The following is a 21,631-nucleotide window of genomic DNA, read 5'->3' as shown; positions in this document are numbered from 1 at the left end:
TTATTTTCTTCTTTTTTTTTTTTTTTGGGTTGTATGGAAGCCCCAAACGCAATTTCATTGTTCTTGACAATGACAATAAATAAATAAATACTAAATACTAATACATACTTCATATTTATGTTTATATTCCACTGGAACATTTCCATTTTCCTCCATCTCTCTATTATCCACTCGATTTTTAAATTGAAGAGTCAAGACTCTTCTCGGTTCATATCCTCAAATTAGCAGTAAGCCTAAAGCCCAGTGGGAAAATCGGTCGCTAACCTTTGTGGTGCTCATAAACCCCAGTCGACTGTTTTATGTCATACTGTCTGCAGTGCATGATGCCAATTTCTTTCAGTATCATTCAACATTCCTAATAACCACCATCAAAGATCCAAAATGACCTGATGAAGGCTTTGGGAAATTAATTTCGGCTGAAAATGAATCCACACTAAACTCTGATTCATGTTTTCTTTGAAAAGCTTTGACGTAAATTCAAAGAACTAACTGGACTTTGATTCCCTGTGTGAAGAAGAGATAATGTATTAAACACCAGGCTAAGCATGATGCATGAAGCTCGGCCTTGCTTGTTACTGACATTCATATCAAAAACCTCTCTGTTTCACAAACGCATGTAAAAAAAATCTACCTCTGCTTCTATACTTCTAACACATCTTTACCTTCTCATGTTCCACATCACAGACAGTAATTTCCTGCTGGGTAATGCCCAGGGTCACCGTGGGTACCCCATTGTGTACTGCTCAGATGGCTTCTGCGAATTGACGGGCTTTACAAGAACTGAGGTGATGCAGAAGAACTGCAGCTGCCGCTTCCTGTACGGGGCCGACACCAGCGAGCAAGTGGCCCAACAGATGGAGAAGGCTCTGGAGAGCCGAGAAGAGTACCAGGCTGAGGTCCACTTTTACAAGAAGAACGGTGGGTGCATACTGCAGAAGCTGTAGAAATAAAGTAGATCCCAGCTGCTCCAATATTATTAACTACATTATTTTGTTTTGATCAACCAGCAGCCTGATCAAAATGAAAAAAACATTTTTTTCAACATTTTGAAGAGTGCATTTATTTTTAGATGAGAGCTCAATGTTCTGGTTGAATTATGAATGCAGAATTTAAAAGAGCGGTTAAGCAGTGCCCTACGTGCTTTTTAGAGAGTTGGTGTTCCTCAATTTTCATTATAATTAATACAAAACAATAAGATTAAGGCAGAGTAAGAGGTTCTGAGAGGAGTTGTGTACCCTATTTCCACAGCTAATGCAGGATAAGGTACTGTACGTAGTGTCTTGAATTACCTCCTTCCTTCTAACTTCTGGCTAATCCTTCTGACTCAGAATATGATGTCATGCATTAGGAGAGAACATACAACACTGTTTAAGCCTCATTGATTGGCACACAGGATTATACTCATTCGACAGAGGCTCAAACCTGCTTCCTCAGGGTGTGTGAACTGCTTATTATACAATTGGATTGTCAAATCTGGACTTTAACAAAAACACGACTGCTTTTAATCTTTTTATTTCTTATTTTTTTAGAGTAAAGCAAGTAAAAGTAAGGAACTGCTGCTAAAACTGATTTTTAATTCACCACAGTTAATAAAAAGTAGACACCAAAAAAGCAGAAGGCTAGAACAAAGACTGTGAAAGTCAAAAAGGAAAATGCAGTTTGAAAGCTAGAATCTCACTTGGCAAATGTTCACGACTGGTAGAGTATATAAAGAAGTCTGTCACCGAAGGAATTCACTACACGTAAACTCCTCTAGTGTGTACAATTTGCAAGCACAAACACTCACAAATGGCTTGCTGCCTGTTGTATTTACACTGACAGGCTTGCACTAAAACACCACCATCTACAATGTTTTCTTCCCCCTTCTTTCCTCCCTGTCTGTGTTTGACACACGAACAAGCACACTATAGAGACACTAAAGAAGATGTGAAACATCTGTTTGGTGGCAGAGCACAATTTCTACAGAGTCTGCTAATGAGCATACTGGTTTCTGGTGGGGTCTTGGATCTGTGCTGTTCCTTCCCTCTCTTACTTGTTATATCCAACCCTCTAACTTTCTCTTTCACTTTGTGTTCTATCCTGCAGATCACTGTCTACAGCTAATTTGGGGCATATTTATAGAAAGGCTATACCATATGCCAAGGATATGACAAGTAGCCACAGTTCAGCGATGGTGACATGATGTGAAATTGCACAACCTTGGCTTGAGAAACTGATGCCATTAAGGCAATGGGGTGCACAAGACCCCACGTGAATTTGATTGCCAATCAGGACCTCTAGACCACAAAGGTTTGGCGTAATTAAATTCAAATCAACCAGAGAATCACCACAAAACAACCAACAGGATACAAAGGGATCACAAATATAGAAAAAACCAGTGTGATGAGCCATAAAGAGATTTTAAAGAAAGACAGGAAGAATGCACACTTTCCAAAATAAATAAATAAATACCAAGGACACAGTGACTAAATAAGGCCCCAAATACACAGAAAACAATCAGTTGTGAGCCTCACTGAGACTGAAAACAAGTACAAAGAGAAAGTCCACAGAGAGTCTAACCACACAAATGCCACAAAGTAAAGACAACCAGCAAAAACAACTCAACTAATCTCAGGGAATACAACATATAAAGAGTATGCCAACATCTTTCAGTTTACCAATGGGACTCAAACTGATATCTGGTCTGGATTAAAGTCATCAAAAGGTGGAAGGAGTCTGGGTCAGCTACACAATAGGCTGTACGACATTAAATCAATAAAGAGAACGAAAACTAAACAAGCAAAGCTTCAATAAACAGGACAACTATCCCCCAAATGAAATAAATAAAAGGGAAGCAGGGACCCGAGGATGCTGGAGAGTAAAGGAAGGAGAGAGGGTGGAGCAGAACAAAGAAGGAAGCAGGAAAGAGGAATTAAAGACAAACAGCCAAACAAACTCTCCAACTAAATGTTGTACCTCTTCCATCTCTTTTCTCCAGTGGGCACATTGTTTCATAAAGTTTATTTGGAGGTACAAACAGGTTTTTTCTTTAATTAATATGCCATCATATTATTCAAATCCCTTTTTATGCTACACCAGCTTTTCTTTAAAGCTCTACACGGCACAGGATGAGCATTTGTCTCCATTCTCCAAATGAGGTGAAAGGAAAACTATTACTAAATGATCATTTCTGCTTCTGTTGCAGGTGTGGCCTTCTGGTGTCTGTTGGACATTGTGCCCATAAAAAACGAGAAGGGCGAAATGGTTCTCTTTCTCTTCTCATTCAAAGACATCACTGACACCTACGAAAAGGGCCGCCTCAACAGCAAGAAGGAATGTAAGTTGAAAGGTTTGTTTTTAGGGGGGGGGAAAAACTGCTTTTATTTGCTTACTAAGAGCATGATTTACGAGCGGGTCATGCTCGAGCCCCTAGCTTTCATTTTCTCTGTGTGTTCTTGTTCATCACTGTCACATCCTACACAGCAGTTTTGTTTGGGCTGGCAGTTGTTCATTGAACTCAGACAGTTGTTTCTAATTGGGAGTTTGATTCAAGCCGCAATGTGTCTTCAAGTGGAACCTGAACACAGTCTGCCACAAATACCAATGCCAGGGGAAATACGCCCTTGTTTTGGCAACATGAATTTGGATAAGAGTCTTAGGATAGTGGAGCTTGTGTTTTTGTGTCTTAGTTGTGTAACTACACCAGAGAAAAACTTCAGATATTGAGTTGGATGGCACTGGTTTTTTTTTCTCATATATCGCCATCTCACAACAAAGTTTACAGCCTTGCGACTTAACTGAATCTGTGTGACAGTTTCAGAGGACAAGATGCACAGGGGGAAGAGTACTTCTCACTTCAGTGAGGCCAGGAAGCGTGGACACACCATGCTGTACCAGCTGACCAGCCAATTCTCCAGTGGAGGCAAAGGAGAGGTCAACCTGGGTGGAGTGAGTATACCTCTATCACTCATATTTGACTGGATGTGATGGGTTTTTTTTCTATTTTTCCCTGCATGTCATCTAAAAAGATAAGCAGAAGTTGCTTAGACATGCAGCACCTTCACACCTGAGCTTAAATTATTAATTCTGACATCTAAAACATGAGATTTTAAGAGGACATTATCAGGGAAGTCTTGGTCCAGATTTCAAGAGTGTGGCCTAGCTCTGTTAAAAATTAAACTTGTGACTTTGCTATTTTTGGTGCTGTTTTAATTCTACTTTTTTGTATGCAAGCTGTTGTTTGGTGGATTTAAATGGACAAAGAGCAAGGTCAGTGCAACAACTGTGGTTGATTGCAAGATGGCTCTCACTGCTGGTGAGGGGCTATTGGTCATAGATTAAGCTGAATGCATCGTTCTAATAATTTTTTTAAAAATATGCCGACACCTCCCAAACCTTTGGGTTATAGGTTATTATGGCAAAGGTCTGTTCTCATAAATAACCTCTACTCTCAGCTTCAAATAAGGCTGCTCTGTGTAACACTAAAGTATCATACAGAGTCCTGGGAAAGTTATTTTCACATTTATTTAACTACCTAAAGTTGGGTAGCTGACCCTCTAATTCATTTATTAGCAGGTTCTAGCAATGCACAGTCAATTGTATTCTCACCTGTAGTCTTTTTAGTCGCTCACCTGAAAGTTTGTTGTGCGCCCCATCCTCTTCATATCACCAGCAGTTACTTCCACTCATTTTTGCTTCACGTCACCAGATATAATTCACTTTCAAAGGTTTCATGTTGCCACAAATCACTTTCAGCGTCATGATTTTTTTCCCCTTCCTTTTATTTCTCATAATATCAAGTGGACAAAATTATACAATTCTATGTGAATTTATGTTTTGTTTTTTTGTTTTGTTTTTTTAACTTTGGTTTCTTTATTCGAAGTAATCTGTCAGTTGAAAGCAGCATCAGGAAAGGCACTCTATACCTTCTCTGTTCTCCAAAGCATTAAATAAATGAAAAATAGCTACATAACAATTACATAAAGGTTAAGTAATCAACAGAGAATAAGCTTCATACATATATACAATACTGGAAATAAATAATTAGTTAAAAATAGTCAAAAAATGTCTGCAGGTGGAAAATCTTTAACAGTTTAGTGGTTAGACAGCAAGCTAGCTATTATGTCTAAGATGCTAATAAGCTTAGCAAAAGCCACAACTTTTAATTTTCCTGGTTCCAGTTTGTGTCATACTTTTCACACTTACAGTCCATCTACAGTAGCTGCCAGTAGTTTGTAGATTAGTCCATCACTTCCAGGAAAATACAGTTAGCAATATTATCTGCCAACATTAGCCATTAGAAATATGGCGATCACTGACTGGTCACTAGAGCTGTGTGACTAACAGTGTTGGTCAAGTTACTTGAAAAAAGTAATCAGTAATTAATTACTGATTACTCCCCCCAAAAAGTAATCCCGTTACTTTACTGATTACTTATTTTCAAAAGTAATTAATTACTTAGTTACTTAGTTACTTAGTTACTTTTTAAAAACACGATTTACAACCTGAAGAGGTGATAAAGTGATAGATCTTTCAGCCCAATTCTACTTTTTCTACATAATCCATCATACAAAATGTAATCAAATGGAAAAGTCTCTTTTTTTAACTTGTTTTATCAGTTTTAATCTTTTAACTTTATGCATCAAGCAAAACATTTAATTATATGCACCATTCTCTGACTTGAATAAATTAGTTTAACATTTAAACCTATTTTCTACACATTCCAGCACATAAAATAAAATATTTTTTGTGTTTTCACTCACTCTTTCAAACAGATGCAAGTAAAACACAGCAGAAAATAAATAAAGTCAAAGACTCAGCGGTCCTTTTGCTCTATTTTCACCTGTAAAGCAGGAGCAGGGTAGGCGGAGGGTTACCCTGGTGTAGGTGTGCTGCGGTCAGTTGAAGAATCCGCGCGAGTGTCTCTGTGAGTTTCCCATCACGTCATAGCGCACTCGGTGCTTGCTCGGAAGTTTAGGGGTTTTTTTCGCTGTAAAAAGAAGTTTTCTTCCCACGCACGATGGACGCTAATGTTTTTGTCACTTTTTATGGAATCAAACTCAAAGTAAGGTCAGTACTTCCACACTTTAAACGCTGCACGCTCATACTCTCTCCTGTACTGGATATATTATCCATTGTTGATCTGCACACAGCTGCTGTCACCAACGTCGCACTTGCTTATGTCACTGTCATGAGACATTCTCGCAAAAAAAATCACGGTTTTAGTAACGCAGTAACGCAGCGTTCCTACGGGAAAGTAACGGTAATCTAATTACCGATTTTGCAATAGTAATCCCTTACTTTACTCGTTACTTGAAAAAAGTAATCAGATTACAGTAACGCGTTACTGCCCATCTCTGGTGACTAAGGCCTTATTCACTTGATTCTTTCATTGTCACCATGATTGTGACGTACAAAATGTCACTTGACTGAAAAACCTTAATGTGGGTGAGTGCTCACCAAGCTGACCAGCTAAGCTAGGTTAGAAAGCTGCATTCACAAACTATACAGGTGCACTGCACATAGCCACAAATGAAGGCTACGTATTGCACAAATTTGTTGGACAACAAGCCATAATATTATCAGGTAATCCATTAAAAATGCTTCAGTATGCTCCAACAGGATCCAGAGTAAGGCCCAGCAGATCGCTGTGGGCTTCAGCTGCCTGTTCACAACACCTGTCAATCAATGTGGCACAGCCTAATTCAGCTGGATAAAAAAATCCCCCCAGTCAGAGTTTGGTTGGCCAGATCCCAGTAAACTAAATGTGGGCCAAACACTGTCTTTCTGTATGACAAAACAGGCCATGTCAACAACAGTGAGAGGCTGAATTCAAATTTTTATATGTAACTTAAAGATAAAAATACAACAAATAATTAATGTTCTCTGATTTTCTTTTAGCATGTACATCCCAAATATATTACTTGTCCAATTCTCAGTCTAAACAAATAAGGATTAAAGGATGCTTAAGTTTGCTTCGTTAGCTTAATTTTTGGTGATTTCACAGTGCCTACATCCATTTTTAATTTAAAGTCCATGGAGGCTGCTATACACCAGCATGCATTCACTTAAATTGCAACTAGGCCATTAATGTAATCTATAAATTTAAATAGAATGTAAATGGATTAGAAGAGCAACCTGGCTGATATGTTAATGTAACTAAATAAATTCCCTGTTTTCTGTTTTAGGATAATTTTGGATCATTTGGATATCATATGTTTTGCCAGCCCTTTGTAGATAGGAATACCACTATTTTGTCTATTTTTTTTTTTCCGTGTATGTGTGTGTTTCAAGGGCCTTTAGAGACCTTTAGCTGTGGTTATTATTTCTACATAAAAAAGGCTTTTATAGGCTTGAATAAAAAGTCATGCCTCGCTCCATGCTGTGATATTCATGAGAACAAGCTTCTGTTTTGCCCTCAGATCCAAACGGGAGCAGTTTTTCTGACAGAGCACCATTTTGAGATAATCCCACTCATTCCCCACAGAGGTTCGGTTACTGACCGAGTCTGCACTCAAACCTGTCCTTCAAATATGTGTTTGATCACAAGGGACTAAAAGCAATTCAAAACTTTTCAGGGATAAAGGTTTTGGTTTTTTTCGAGTGAACCTGTGAGACATCTGCGTCTGGTTCAGGCAGAAAACATTCAAAATACATTTTTTGAATAAAAAGTGGTGCGTGTTTTTAGAGGATCATTTAGCTGTTAAGTGCCTGAAACCAAAGCACTTGTTAATTTTAGTCCAAAAATTGAGTGGCCCAGTAAAACTTTACAGCTGAATATCATTATTTTTAAAGTGTTTCTGCCATTTTTACACTATGTCGCTCACCTGACACTGAATTTTAAGCTCCCACAGCAGTGACACACGGCCAACCTTTAAAAGAAACGAGAATCTCACACAGGATTGCCCTTTTTTAATTTCACCGCACATAATTTTGCAGGTATATACTGCTCAAATATAAGAAGTTACAGTAAAAGTCAGAATAACTGACTACTGAAAGCTCATTTATATTAGAAAATAAAATAAACTGTTACTAAGAACCCAAGAGACAAGACATTTACTTCACATTGCAGGTAGTAGTGTCGACTTTTAAATAATTATGACCAATCAGAGCGTGGATAAGACAATGCCAGCACTTTGAAAGGGTCACATTGGTATTTAATTGAGAAATCAAGCATGTTTACACTCAGTTGAAACAGCACCAAAACTGCGGGCTTTAAGAAAAATAGGAAAAAACGAAGTGATAATACTCTGCTGCATGCAGCTGACCCGCATCTTGTTAATACTTCCAAAATCAAAATCTCGACTGCTGCTTTCAAACCTGACCTGCGGGTGCCTTCATTGGAATCGGTGTGCTACACCTCCCTCCATCTGCCAAGCCTCCTGCTGCACTCCTTTTCCACCTACTTACAGATGCCAGTGCTGATACCATACGCGCACCGATCACACACACATTTGAAAGTGCACACACATTTCACAAAAACATCCAAACAAAGGAAGAGAGCAACATATGACCATAAAATCAACATTCAGATTCTATGCCAGCTCTCGAGGATGTATTTTTAAGTCATTTCTCAGGGATATTAATACAAATTCAACACATTTCTGTCTCTCATGTCCTCCCCTTCTCACACATGCACACACTTTTTACAAACCTCCGTTATTCCCCTACTCCACCTCTACTACCAGAATAATCGTTTTAAAGTGTTGAGCAAATTCCCAGAGAGATTAGATTATTCTTTTCCTATGAACACCGAGCCAAGGGCAACTTCGCTAGGGACAAAATAGTTGCAGAGAAACAATCGATAGCTCACGATCTGATATGTAACTCCTATTGCAGCGAAGGGAAGACAGGTGTGTATGAAAAGTAGCACATCAGCAGACCAGTGAATGCAACACGTTTAAAATCCACAGCAAAGCCAAAGACGGAGGCTGAATTTTAGTTTTTTTTTTTTTAACTTTTGAGTTAAAATGTGACTTCAGTGCACAATAAAAGCTCACACAAGCCAGTGCTCTTGCCTAATTTATTCGTGACCTCAGGGACTGATAGTCGCATAAAAAGGCAATTTCCAGCAGCATCATATCTTTCTGAGCCAACATGTGATGATGCAGTCTTATAAACGCGGAGGCAACGAGCATGTGTTGATGCAAAGCAGAAACATCTGCTGTTTAGAATAAAAGCGACATTTTATTTGTTTTGTGTTTCTTTGACAGCTCATTGGATGGTGTCTGCGCGAGTCTTTCAGTCACTTTTATCTTTCAGACATCACCAGTGTCAAAAACGAAGCAAAAAAGCAGTTTGTAAAGGGATTATTTTCAAAGCAGTAATAATAAAATGCAACAGACCAGATGAAATGTGTCTGCTTGTTTATTTGCATGAGCAGACTTTTTTCATCTCAGCATTGAGTGCATGTTCGGTTAATTTTATTTGGGTTTTGCACAGTTTGGCACATATTGTATTTGTATGTAAGTTTTATTAATTGACTGGCTTCACAAACAGACTTTATAACTACAATTTTGTAGGCACTGGGGTTCATTTTAGAGACCTGTTAATGCACCCGCCTGTACATTTACATAACACTGCTGCACATTAACTATCATTTTAATAAGTGAATGTGCTTCTCTGAATGACAAAATAAACAAATAATACATTAAGAAGTGATTGGATGGAATATTCTAGATGCTGCTTTCTGTTTTGTTCATGCAGTTATTTTAGTGTTTGGCAATGCTTAATTTTAAAATCCAAGTGCTGTCAAATTTTTTGTTTGTTTCTTTTTTCTTTTTGTACTTTCATACTTATTTTTTTTACGTACATTTGCCTGATGGTAAATGTTAGAAAAATAAATTTAAAAATGGGAGAAAAATATATGAAAAAAACAATACAGAAGATTATTTAATACACTGTACTGTATTTTCTTACAGTCCTGTTTCCTAAATAGCTAAATGTTCTATCTATCTATCTATCTATCTATCTATCTATCTATCTATCTATCTATCTATCTATCTATCTATCTATCTATCTATCTATCTATCTATCTATCTATCTTAAATATATATTTTATATATATGTTTTGGAGGCAGTGTTTTTGGCCTCAGCTACATTTGAATATGTGCTAAAAGGAAAAAATGGAAAAGGTGGGAAACAAAATCCAAAACATAACCACTGATGAGTACAGCGAACTCTACATTTGTGCAGATGTTATGTGAAAATTCAGGCACCATAGCAAAAGTACTTAAGGGCAGTGAATTCACTATAAAAGAAAAAAGTTTAAAAAAAAATGAAGACACTGAAACCAGTTTTGCTTGACTTGAAAAAGTCAACATAACATAGCCGTGTGAACTACATCGGTTCATTTATATTGAATAAGTGGATCAAATGCACGTCTTACCCCAAACCATCACCCATCCTACTCCCCCTTCTTTTTTAGCTTTAACCACCGTTCTCTGCATTTCTTCTTCCTCTCCATCTGTCACTCTAACCCATGCTCTAACCTCATCTCGTTTTGGCTTCATCCTGCTGTCTTTCTGCATATACTCCCATTTTCTTCTACTTAAATTGTCTCGCCCTTCTTTGCTAGTGCAGCTTACATACTGAACTTTGCTTTTAAAACTTTTTTTTATGTAATGCTTACATTTTGAGTATGTACACTTAACTCAAACACTTCCATTTTCTGTGAGGTTTGCAGCAGTTTGAAGGGCAATATTCCAGAATGATACAACAGCTGAAATAACAGAAAAATGTGATTTATAATACTAATGAAGTCTAATAATAATAAGATATATTTTTTTGATATTGGCTCCTTTTTCACTAATTTTCAGCCCAGCTCTTGTACTGGACCATTTTCAGAGTAATGTTAACATTTACCTTTAGCTCATTCAAGCATCAAAAAGGCACCGAAACCAAGGGATACACCAGTGTTGTGAGTACAGCTAACAAACAACTTAGCAAACAAACAATTTTAAATTGAATTCTTAGGCACTTTATTAGAAAACACATTTAAAATTTTTCATTTTAATTTGTTTAGTCAAATCTATGAAAAGGACCAAATGTAGCATAGGCATAAAACAGTTTTTCTGCTCTATCAAGATTAGCTATTAGCCAAAAGAGTTGGCGTTTTTCAGAATACATGAGGAAACCGGACAAGTGCCAGGACTTCAGTTGATCCATCTACTATTCACTAAGGCTTAATCAAACAAGCCATTCTTAAGGAAGAGAAATGAGGAGAAAAGACTGAGGTGTGCTAAATTACACTAGAAGTAAACAACAGCTCTTATAGAGTAATGGATCCAAATGTGAAATTCTGGGTTCAAAGGACTTCAGAAAAGTAAAGGAACCATCTTTAATACACAGTGGAGACTCTGTCATGTTTTGGGTCTGCATTTCAGCCAGTGGTGTTAGGGATCTGATGATATGATGAATGCAAAAAACCCACATCCCAAACACACTGCCAATGCAGTAAAAGCATAGCTGGATTGAAAAACACACACAGTGGAACACAATCAGTCATGGACTGGCCTCCCCAGAGTTCAGACCTCAATAGCAGTGTGAGATCATCTTGACAGAGAACAGAACAAAAGGTCGCCAGCATCCACAGAAGAGCTTTGAATGTCCTTCAAGAAGCCTGGAGAACTAATCCTGAAGACTACTTAAAGAAATTACAAGAAAGCTTGACTAAGAGAGTTGAGTATGTGTAGAAGAATAACTAATAATAATTCCATGTGTGTTTGCACATTTCACCAAACAAAGTTTAAAGAAATGAGGAGTGGGTCAAGACTTTTGCACAGTCCTGTATTTCTGCGTATGGTACTGTTGATCCTTAAGGCATGTTGATACTTTTCATATTTTGAATGCAGGGCTTACTTATTGTGATATTGATGTTTCTCCTTAAGTAAAGAATCAATATCCTTCCTCCACTGCTTTACTCTGACTATTAATACATTTTCTTTTTTTTCCTCCTTCACTGTCTGTATCTTAGTAGCTGTTAGCTAACAATGGTGTGCTCTGCCTCCACATCAAGCCAGCCATATCTATTTTGACTAGATCTCTATTTGTAGCTCATCGACCTGTCAGGCAAGGATCCGTAGCTTTGCTCAAACACATGTAGACACACTCCAGATCTTTAAATGGGACCACAGCCAGAAAGCCGAAGCAGAGGTGGCAACTTGCTGCTTAAAGAATTGTGATTTTGAAACAGAAAGTTTACAAATCTGTTATATTTGTAGTGTGTAATAAAACTGAAGCACACTGACAAGCAAATCAGACTTGATTTCAGGCAGCTCCACGTCCCAGGGGAGAGATGTTGCCACTTTTCACATAATTGGAAAAATAGTGCCGTCTGGAGCCTCCTGAAGTTGTGAAGCAAACACAAAAACTGACCTGAGCTTTCACATCTTACTTTTTCTCTTTCTTTTTTTACTTATTATTTCTTCACTCACCGTGAATGTTTATCTCCAGTCTCTTGTTGTTACACAGTTAAGTAGACGACACCTTGATTGCTGATTTTGCCAAGCTGAACATAATATTGCAAAGTCCATTACGCGCAGTTATCCAGGATTTGCACAATAAGTTCAGACTCAATCAGAATGCATAATCTAGACAGTATAATGCCCTGTTGTGACATTTGAATTATGTTTGTGGCCATTTCAACACTAAGTTTGCTATGTAGTAGTTTGTGGTTGAGGGTGAAGGGGGTTGCATATTAAGCCATGTGTATCTCCTAAGCCCAAAGACCTCTGGGAGATGTAGTTGGAACAGTAGCCCCAACGGCTACAGTTTGAGTTAATGATATGTGAAGACCAGCTGTAGCTGTGTGACATGCACTCCCATGCGTGCCTGCAAATGCTAGGCTTTTCTTTCCTAATCACTGCGATGTGGCTCGACTCCCTGCATCGAGAACCAAAAGTCTGGTGGGCTTTGCGACCTCTGTGATGTAAGGCAAATGAAAAAAAAGAAAAAAGGAAACAGTCAGGGTTTCGCTGACATTGCTTGAACTGTCATCAGAGTGGACACAGCTGTTGATGATAGAAAAGGATTTAGACAGAGACCAGAAAACCCACTGATAGTGTGATAATAAAATCTTTTGCACAATCTTTTAATACGTGGTTTCTGAGGGAACACTTGGATCATCCTTTTTTTCCTTGGAAACACTGGAGTATGTCATCTCTCTGATGTTTCTCCTTTTTTTTTAAGTAAACGTTGCCTGTTGTCTTCCAATTACTCAAATAGAATCTGTCATTTTCCTCTGAGGTGCCCAGGCAGCATCAGGGCCCAAACACGAAATCTCCCATTAAGCCTTAATTAACCAGCTTCTTCTTTTGGGTTCACCTGTTCCCAAAGTGCTCACACTGTTTTTAGATGGGATTACTGCTCATTTATCTCGCCTTTTCTTTCCCCTCTCACCGCTGTCATAGGTAACAGCTTCTCCTCATGTCTCCCAAACACGGTTAAGGCTATTATGTGGCAAGTGCATGGCCCCATTTGGAGAGTTGCAGTCTCATTATGCTTTGAATGGCTTCCCATTTCATCTGCAATACTTTTCACCACTGGATTTTCAAAATGTGAGAAAAGATAACTGCAATGCACGGTCAATCTAGTGGTATGCCGCGTTTTTCTCATAACAACATAACTACCACGACACTTGGATACCTGAGATTTGAAGCATGAATGACATTTGGAAGTGTGAAGCCGAGCCACGTGTGAAATTATAGACACTCACTGTGTTGTTACTGCCCAGACATTGTAGAGGTCTTATCACTGGGTACAGGAGAAGAGATAACCAGCAGCATTACCATATCTGTTTCACTTGAGTTGCCTACCACGGTGAATCATCAGCGGTCAGCGCACAAGAGAGGGTGTTGACATTTACATTGTCTGTTTCTGCTAAATCTTGGCACCGTGGTGTCCATCACAATACTCCACCTCGTGACCATCTGGTTATCCAGTTATTCATTTATGCAGCTCCTCAAGTGCACTTTGTGTGTTTTGGTTATTTATCAAGTAAAGCTTCAAATTCATGAGGCTGTGGTTTCCCTTTATCGTACATGTTTGAAGGAATATTAGAGGTTGTGCTTGAAAGTTTGAAACTTTATTCACCTGTTTGTTTACAGAGAATGATGGACAAACCTGCAATACCGGAGTACAAGGTGGCAGCGGTGCAGAAGTCACGCTTCATCCTGCTCCACTACAGTGTTTCGAAAGCGCTGTGGGACTGGCTCATTCTGCTGGCTACCTTCTACGTGGCTGTCACCGTGCCCTACAATGTCAGCTTCACGCCACACGATGATGCCATCACAGCTGCACGCTCCACTATTGTCAGTGACATTGCAGTGGAAATGCTTTTTATTATAGGTAAGTTTTTAAAGACGTAATTGGGAAAGATGATTAGATTAAAAACATATCAATTATGAAACTCTAGAGAGATTCCAGTGTAACAATTTGGTCAATATCTAATGACAGTATTGATGTTTTTTTTTGTCCTTTTTGGTGTTTTGTTATTATTTACTCTCCTTTTCTTCCAGGAAAACAAATAAATATTCTTTATTAAACATAACTAACATGTTTTAAAGGCTTTTAGGTATTCTTAACACTGTTTTTCAACATTTACCCAATGCAAAATTGATGTGACACAACAAATATTGGTCCATAACACTGGTTTGTCAAAATTAGACTTTATCAGTATTCCAAAGAAGTCCCCGTATCCCTGCTCAAGATAAAACATGATCACATTTCGGTGTTTTCGAAGCATTTTTCAACATGCTGACGTAAGGTTTTACTCCAACATCTATCCATTTGTGCCATCTATGGCACCATGGAAACCAAAACAATCCAAGCAGCCTTTTCTTAGAAATGTCCCCTCTTATTCAGGTTACCTGGGTTTAGGAGTCCCTTCAGGATGTACTTGGTCTCTTTGAGGGACTCTTCTTAGTTCAATAAAGCACCCAAGGGATAAATTAAGGTGGCTGGCTTGCAACACGCTCCTCTGAGCATGGGTTTGGAGTTTATGTCAGATTCCTGATGCCATCAACTTGGCACAAACGAGCATGAGATTGCTTGTTTCTGAAAGCTCATTTACTTAGAGTCTACCCATTTCTAGTTAAATGAATAATTAATGAATTCCATATTAAAGCTGAAAGGGGCATGAAAGGGGCTCAATTCGCTCCAGGAACACGGTGTAATGAAACATCTTTTTAATGCTGATGTATTTGTTTGTGTTTTTTTTTTAATTATTTAATTATTTATTGTGTTCCCATAAATGCTAAATATTCAATGAAAAATAAAATGTGCATCCAACGATGAGCTTTCATCTCAACTGAGGTGTTGCTAATTCAAATAGTTTGCATGTTACATGCTTGCCATGTGGTGACGTCAAGGTTATATGTTTCTTGCATACAGACCCTGAAATTGTAAAGTAACTATGAAGCATCCCAGATGTTTAATAATTTTCCCACCGTTTCGTTTAGACCTGCCTTAATTCTTTGTGGCATAGATTAAACAAGGAACTTTAGACATTCCTGAAAGATTTCGCTCAACATTGACACGATAGGATCACACAGTTACTGCAGATTTGTTCCACCAGGTAGGTTCTCTGTTGGATTGAGATCTTAGGACTGTGGAGGCCATTTGAGCACATGTTCAAGAAATCAGTTTGTGATGATTCCAGTTTTGAGACATGGTGTGTTATTGTATCAGAAGATGGGTACATTGTGGTCATACGGGGACCGACATGGTCAGCAGCAGTGTTCACGTAGGCTGTGGTGCTTGACTTTTTACCCCTTGAAAGGCTTCTAGTGGCAATCCTTGAAGCTCTTTATGAACTGAGTGTTTTCTGTCATATTTCAGGCCTGCTTATTTGTTTTATTTTATTTTTTTTATAATTACATATTTTCAGACATCATCATGAACTTTCGCACAACCTATGTGAGCCAGTCAGGCCAGGTGGTGTATGAGCCACGCTCTATTTGCATCCACTACGCCACCACCTGGTTCTTTGTGGATCTGGTGGCTGCCCTGCCCTTTGACCTGCTGTACGCATTCAATATCACAGTGGTGAGTACTACTGGACAATCATATGTCCAGCCTTCTTTTTTGTCCCCGCATCCATCTGTGGCTGTCAGCATTACCATTAAACTGATAACTTGCTGCCCTGTTGTTGCAGTTTGGCTGCCTATGTGACAAGTAAACCATATGTACTACATTTCACAAACAATACAAAGTGTTTGAGTGTTGATATTTTGATATTTAGCTTTCTACTCTCTTTCCTTTCTCTCCTTTTCTCTGTCACCTCTCCTCCCATATTTGCCTCAGACCTCCTTAGTCCACCTGCTTAAGACAGTACGCCTCCTGCGCCTCCTTCGTCTGCTCCAGAAGCTTGACCGCTACTCCCAGTACAGCGCCATGGTGCTAACCTTGCTGATGTCTGTGTTTGCCCTGCTGGCTCACTGGATGGCCTGCATCTGGTACATGATTGGGCGCAAAGAACTAGAGACCAATGATAATTGGGACATAGGTGAGTCTAGTTGTGGCCTTGCTGAAGTCCGATCTGTTGAATTTTTGGTGTTTCATCTAGCAAGGGCGAAACATTAAGACATTTCAACGTTTTCTCAGAACATAAGCGAAGCCTGTTCTGATTTGATTCAGTTTTAATAGGTGTGTAAGTCGGCTGTTTCCTGCAAAAACTGAGTAGGCATTTGTTTTGTCCCTACTATGCTATAAATAGTAATTGCTTACTTATTGGGTGTCTAGCTCTGCTCTGTGGTGAGACAGTACTCTGCTGCTCTAATAAGAACAGCCTGAAACCAGATCAAAAGCTTTTACAAAAAAGTGGCTGGTAGCAAGCAGCACGCTGATGTGTCAATGAATGATGCATGCTTTTGTATGTACATTTTGGCTGAAGGGAGGTGAAGTCACAGCTGCTAATTAAGGCTTAGCACTATTTATCCCTGGAGGAGTAGGTCTAATTATAGCCAACATACCTGGCTCCTGACGCTGTTGATCATCTCTTTCTAATACACAGAAAGACACCCACATGCAGGCACAAACATATATTTCTGTATTTCTCTCACATTGCACTCCGATCTTGCCACTACCATCCACATAAAAATAACAAGAGGTTAAACTTCTGGACGTTGCTCTGTCAACGCTACTCTCTAACCTTCTCTTTCAAGGGTGGCTCCATGAGCTGGGCAAACGTCTGGAGACGCCCTACGTTAACAGCACAGTGGGCGGCCCAACAGTGCACAGCTCCTACATCGCTGCCCTCTATTTTACCCTCAGCAGCCTGACCAGTGTGGGCTTTGGCAACGTCTGTGCCAACACCGATGCTGAGAAGATCTTCTCCATCTGCATCATGCTCATCGGCGGTACGTCTGACACCGGGGTACATTCTCCCTCTGGCATCCTGGCATAACGCTGCTTCTGTTTGGCATGCAAGTACAACAAATTCAGCAGGAATCGAGTTGAATGGCTTGGCTGGCCTTTAAGACACAGCTTGCCGTCGTCTTCATAACCCAGAAACAGCTGAAATGGCAATTATTGGTGCAGCATATCAGAAGATACATAATAAGTGTTTGTTTTACTGCTTTTCTGATCGGTGATGAAAGCAGAATTGTAACTTGTGGCTTCTTTGTGGATCAAAAGTAGATCATGACTGGGCAATGAGCCATATAATATACACTTTATGAGAAAAAAACAAAGTATTAAACCACATGTTTCTATCCTTGAATTCAGTTTTTTCAGTCTCATTGCCACATGTGTATAAACTCAAGCATGTAGTAATGCAGTCTGCCTTTACAAATGTGTGAAAGAATGGGGATCATGGAATATTAGATGTGTAAAAGTCACCAATGCTCTGCAAACCTCTTCATCTGGCATTAACATCAACACAAAACTGTGCAGTGGGAGCTTCATTGCATGGGTATCCATGACCAAGAAACTCATGTAGGTATAATCTGTAGGTAACCCTGTGCTTTTATCCACTTAATGTATTTCAATATGTTAAAAAACAAACATTTTATAAAGGATCAATAGACTTAAATCTTTTATTTCTTTCGTTTTTATTTAATATTGTTAACCTTTTTTGTAATCAGGAGGTAAAACTTAAGAATTTAAGAATATCTTTGGGCCCACACTTCAAAATAGGATTTGAAATTGTAATATGTTACATCTTTACACATCCCACCTTTATATTTACACCTTTGTTTCTGTCCTTATTACAGCACTGATGCATGCGCTGGTCTTTGGTAATGTTACCGCCATCATCCAGCGTATGTACTCGCGCCGCTCTCTCTACCACACACGTATGAAGGACCTGAAGGACTTTATTCGTGTCCACCGTCTGTCCCAGCAGCTTAAACAGCGCATGCTGGAGTACTTCCAGACCACATGGTCTGTCAACAATGGTATAGATGCCAACGAGGTAGGAGTCCCTTTCTTGTTGCTGTCATGTAATATCTTTGTACATGCTGTTATCTGCCTTCAAGGAACTTCACAGCACTGTTTTCGATGGCAATTGAACAATGAACTCTGCTCTAAAATTCATTGCCAGCCCTTTGAAGCTGTAATTGTTTGTGCACAGCACATGGTTCCCTATACTCCATCAATTGATATCCTATTGAAATTCAAAAGAGGGTGACTGGTGGCAACACAGTCCATTCACTAATTACTTATCAGTGTCACACCTCGTTACATCTGTCACAAATCCCCAGCTCCTGCATGACTTCCCTGATGAGCTGCGGGCCGATATCGCCATGCATCTGAATAAGGACATCCTCCAGCTGCCGGTCTTTAAGGGGGCCAGCCGCGGCTGCCTGCGCTCACTCTCTCTTCATATAAAAACCTCATTCTGTGTCCCGGGAGAGTATCTCATCCGTCAGGGTGATGCGCTGCATGCCAACTACTTCGTCTGCTCTGGCTCTCTAGAGGTGCTGAAGGATGGCATGGTGCTGGCTATATTAGGTCTGTATTGTTGTCAGATTGCATTTTTTGCATCATGTTTTTTCTATTTATTTGATATTTTTTGTACTTTAAAGTGTAACAGGGAATTTATCATCTTTTGGATTTTAGGGAAAGGAGATTTGATTGGCTCCGACCTGCCTGGAACAGACCAGGTAATCAAAACCAATGCTGATGTGAAGGCACTTACCTACTGCGATCTCCAGTACATCAGTGTGCGTGGCCTGAAGGAGGTGCTGGAACTATACCCCGAGTATGGCAGCGTGTTTACCTCCGACATCCACAACAACCTCACCTATAACCTTCGTGAAGGCAGCCAGGACGAGGTACCAAATACACACAACATACTGGTGTTGATTCGGTGCCTTCAAACCTGAAAAACCAGCATGCCTAAATTGGGATGTCATTCTATGCCATGAAGAATTAAGACATTAATGAAGATAAAAGCAGCTACAAGTTGGAACTAGCAAGTAGCAAATGCTGCCATTGCCAATCCACATGGGTCCATATCTTCAGCTACTATTCTGTAATCGTTTTAACAATCCAAACTTAAGCATTGAACGATTTTAACCTTGGAGAAAAAAGTAATTGGCTTCATTGGATATTTAATTGAACTCTACAAACAAAACTGATTTAGTTTTTCATGTGTGACTGACAAAACTGACAAAGATCTCCACGGACATCCGCAACCTCCCCCTCTCAAACATTATGTTTTTTGCTTCAAGCATTTCTCTTTTTCGAATCTGACTTTTCTCGTTGGCCTTAATCATTTCTTTTTCTCTTTTTTCTTAGGTTGATTTGTTTAGTTTGGGACGCGATAGGCATCTGTGCTGGTTGTGTTAATTAGCAGATGTCTTTTTGTCAGTCAGGCTCAGGGAAAACAACTTTAATTGTATTAATCAGCACTTCAAAGCAGACTGATTGTGTTTGGTAGACTTGTTCCATGAGGCAACATCAAAGAGCAAAATCCCACCTTTAAGTAACCATTGCATATATTGGTATATATATATATATATGTATATAGCAGAAGTACCTGTGACCTAAGAATGAATGTTTAGTTATGCAGAAACTGTGTATGTGTTTAAACATAAGTTATGTTTTCTAAATTAGATAGGCTTCTCTGAAGCATGGCTGATCGTGAGTACTAGCACTTCTCTCATGCCATCTGTTCACGGTTTTTGCTCAAACACAAAGCCAGGGGACAGCCACCCCCCTGCAAGGATGAAGGAATTATTTTGCTACCTGATTTCCAGACCACACACACACACACACACACACACTCACAGTTGTACTGGTCTCATCGGCATCCTCACAGTGGGTCTTTTTAAGATGGGAATTCCTCTAGGAAGGGAAGTCCTTTAACTCCTGAGACTAACTTGAGTATTATATACTGACAGCACAGTAATCAGTCAGTCGCAGTGAAACAGTGCCAAAGAAACAGATTGTAGGAATACTTATTACAATATAAGGTATCCACAAGGGACTACTTTATCTTCTGTAAATGGAGAAAAAGCAGAATGCCAGATGGAAAAAGACTTTTCTTTTTCTGTCAATTCTATAATTTAATTTCAGCTTTTGTTGCTTTGCTGTCAGTGAAATTATTTTTAGCAGTTTGGGGAGAAAATGTAACATTTTATTACTCAGCAAACCAAGCTGAGTGTCTCAGCTGGAGAAACTAAAAACATCAACTGCAAGTCAGATACACTGAAATTGTAATCATCAGCCAATTATGTAAAAAACACTCTATACTGGTATTATTATAAGTTTGCTATTACATAAATCACTCCAAAGCACTCGCTGTGAACCCGCAGCTCTCACTGGCTTTATGGAGGATTACACTGCGTAGTTACTTTAGTTACTTAAAGCTCATCAGTTATTTGTCCAGCCTGGATCTTCCTTCACTTCATAGCAAATGCTGTGCACTCTACCAACTCAACACCCAATGGCAGACTTACTTTCAAAACATTAACAGTAAAAGTAATGATGTGTCAGAGTTGTCAGGTTTAAGGTCAGGTTGAATGGTTTGTTGTAATTGGGGTCTAGGACCCAGGAGTGTTGCTTATTTCTTAAGGGAGGTGAGCTTTGAAAGATCAGGGATGATTGCGCTGTCCTGGGCAGAGTGGGAAGGTCACTCCACCACCGGGGATCCAGCAGAGTGTCAAAATTTGTTGGGCTATAATGACCGTGTCGCCACAGGGAGGGTTAAGTAGTCTGTAGTCATGGCGTGTGAAGAACAAGCCGGTCGGTCTGAGTTATGGGGATGTGGCTCCCTTTGGAGCCTCAAATTGACAAAAACAGTTTAACAAAGTTGACAAAGATACCCGCTGCTAAGCAGTGATGACAGTATACAAAAATGATATTAGTTATATATAGCTACCACAGCTTTATTTGCCACCCGAACTTTGAGTTTTTAGCATGACGATTCTAACCTGGAGAGTGCAGCTCGCAGAGACGACTACTATCTCAGATGACCCGCCCACAGACCACATTAATGTCTCTGGAAGTGCATCTTCCACTGTGAGAGCTCATAGACAGCTCTATTTGGGATAACTCTGTTTCAACTTGTTGGACCCAGTAGATCCAGTTTGAGATTTTCTAGACTCTAGAAGTAAAAAGAAAAGCTCTCTACTATGCAAAACCCTCTCTACTTACTTGATAATCAGATACGGTGTGTAATTTTATAAGTCAGTCAGGCATAATTTGC

The 21,631-nt window shown here is 39.3% G+C and overlaps 1 protein-coding gene across 2 annotated transcripts in view; it reads left to right on the top strand.

The window, feature by feature from the left end:
* The window catches only part of kcnh4b (potassium voltage-gated channel, subfamily H (eag-related), member 4b), a 41,885-nt gene that overhangs the window by 10,591 nt on the left and 9,663 nt on the right, over positions 1 to 21,631 (top strand). For both annotated transcript variants that reach the window (XM_004567461.3, XM_012923634.3), the window contains exons 2-11: positions 685 to 918; positions 3,185 to 3,316; positions 3,794 to 3,927; positions 14,085 to 14,325; positions 15,866 to 16,023; positions 16,282 to 16,483; positions 17,142 to 17,336; positions 18,192 to 18,391; positions 18,681 to 18,930; positions 19,039 to 19,253. In XM_004567461.3, the coding sequence (XP_004567518.3) occupies positions 685 to 918; positions 3,185 to 3,316; positions 3,794 to 3,927; positions 14,085 to 14,325; positions 15,866 to 16,023; positions 16,282 to 16,483; positions 17,142 to 17,336; positions 18,192 to 18,391; positions 18,681 to 18,930; positions 19,039 to 19,253 (1,961 nt within the window). The remainder of the gene's footprint in view (positions 1 to 684; positions 919 to 3,184; positions 3,317 to 3,793; positions 3,928 to 14,084; positions 14,326 to 15,865; positions 16,024 to 16,281; positions 16,484 to 17,141; positions 17,337 to 18,191; positions 18,392 to 18,680; positions 18,931 to 19,038; positions 19,254 to 21,631) is intronic.

Source organism: Maylandia zebra, linkage group LG8 (assembly GCF_041146795.1).
Source record: "Maylandia zebra isolate NMK-2024a linkage group LG8, Mzebra_GT3a, whole genome shotgun sequence".
NCBI classification, from domain to species: domain Eukaryota; kingdom Metazoa; phylum Chordata; class Actinopteri; order Cichliformes; family Cichlidae; genus Maylandia; species Maylandia zebra.
This window is presented reverse-complemented; position numbering and strand designations above follow the sequence as displayed.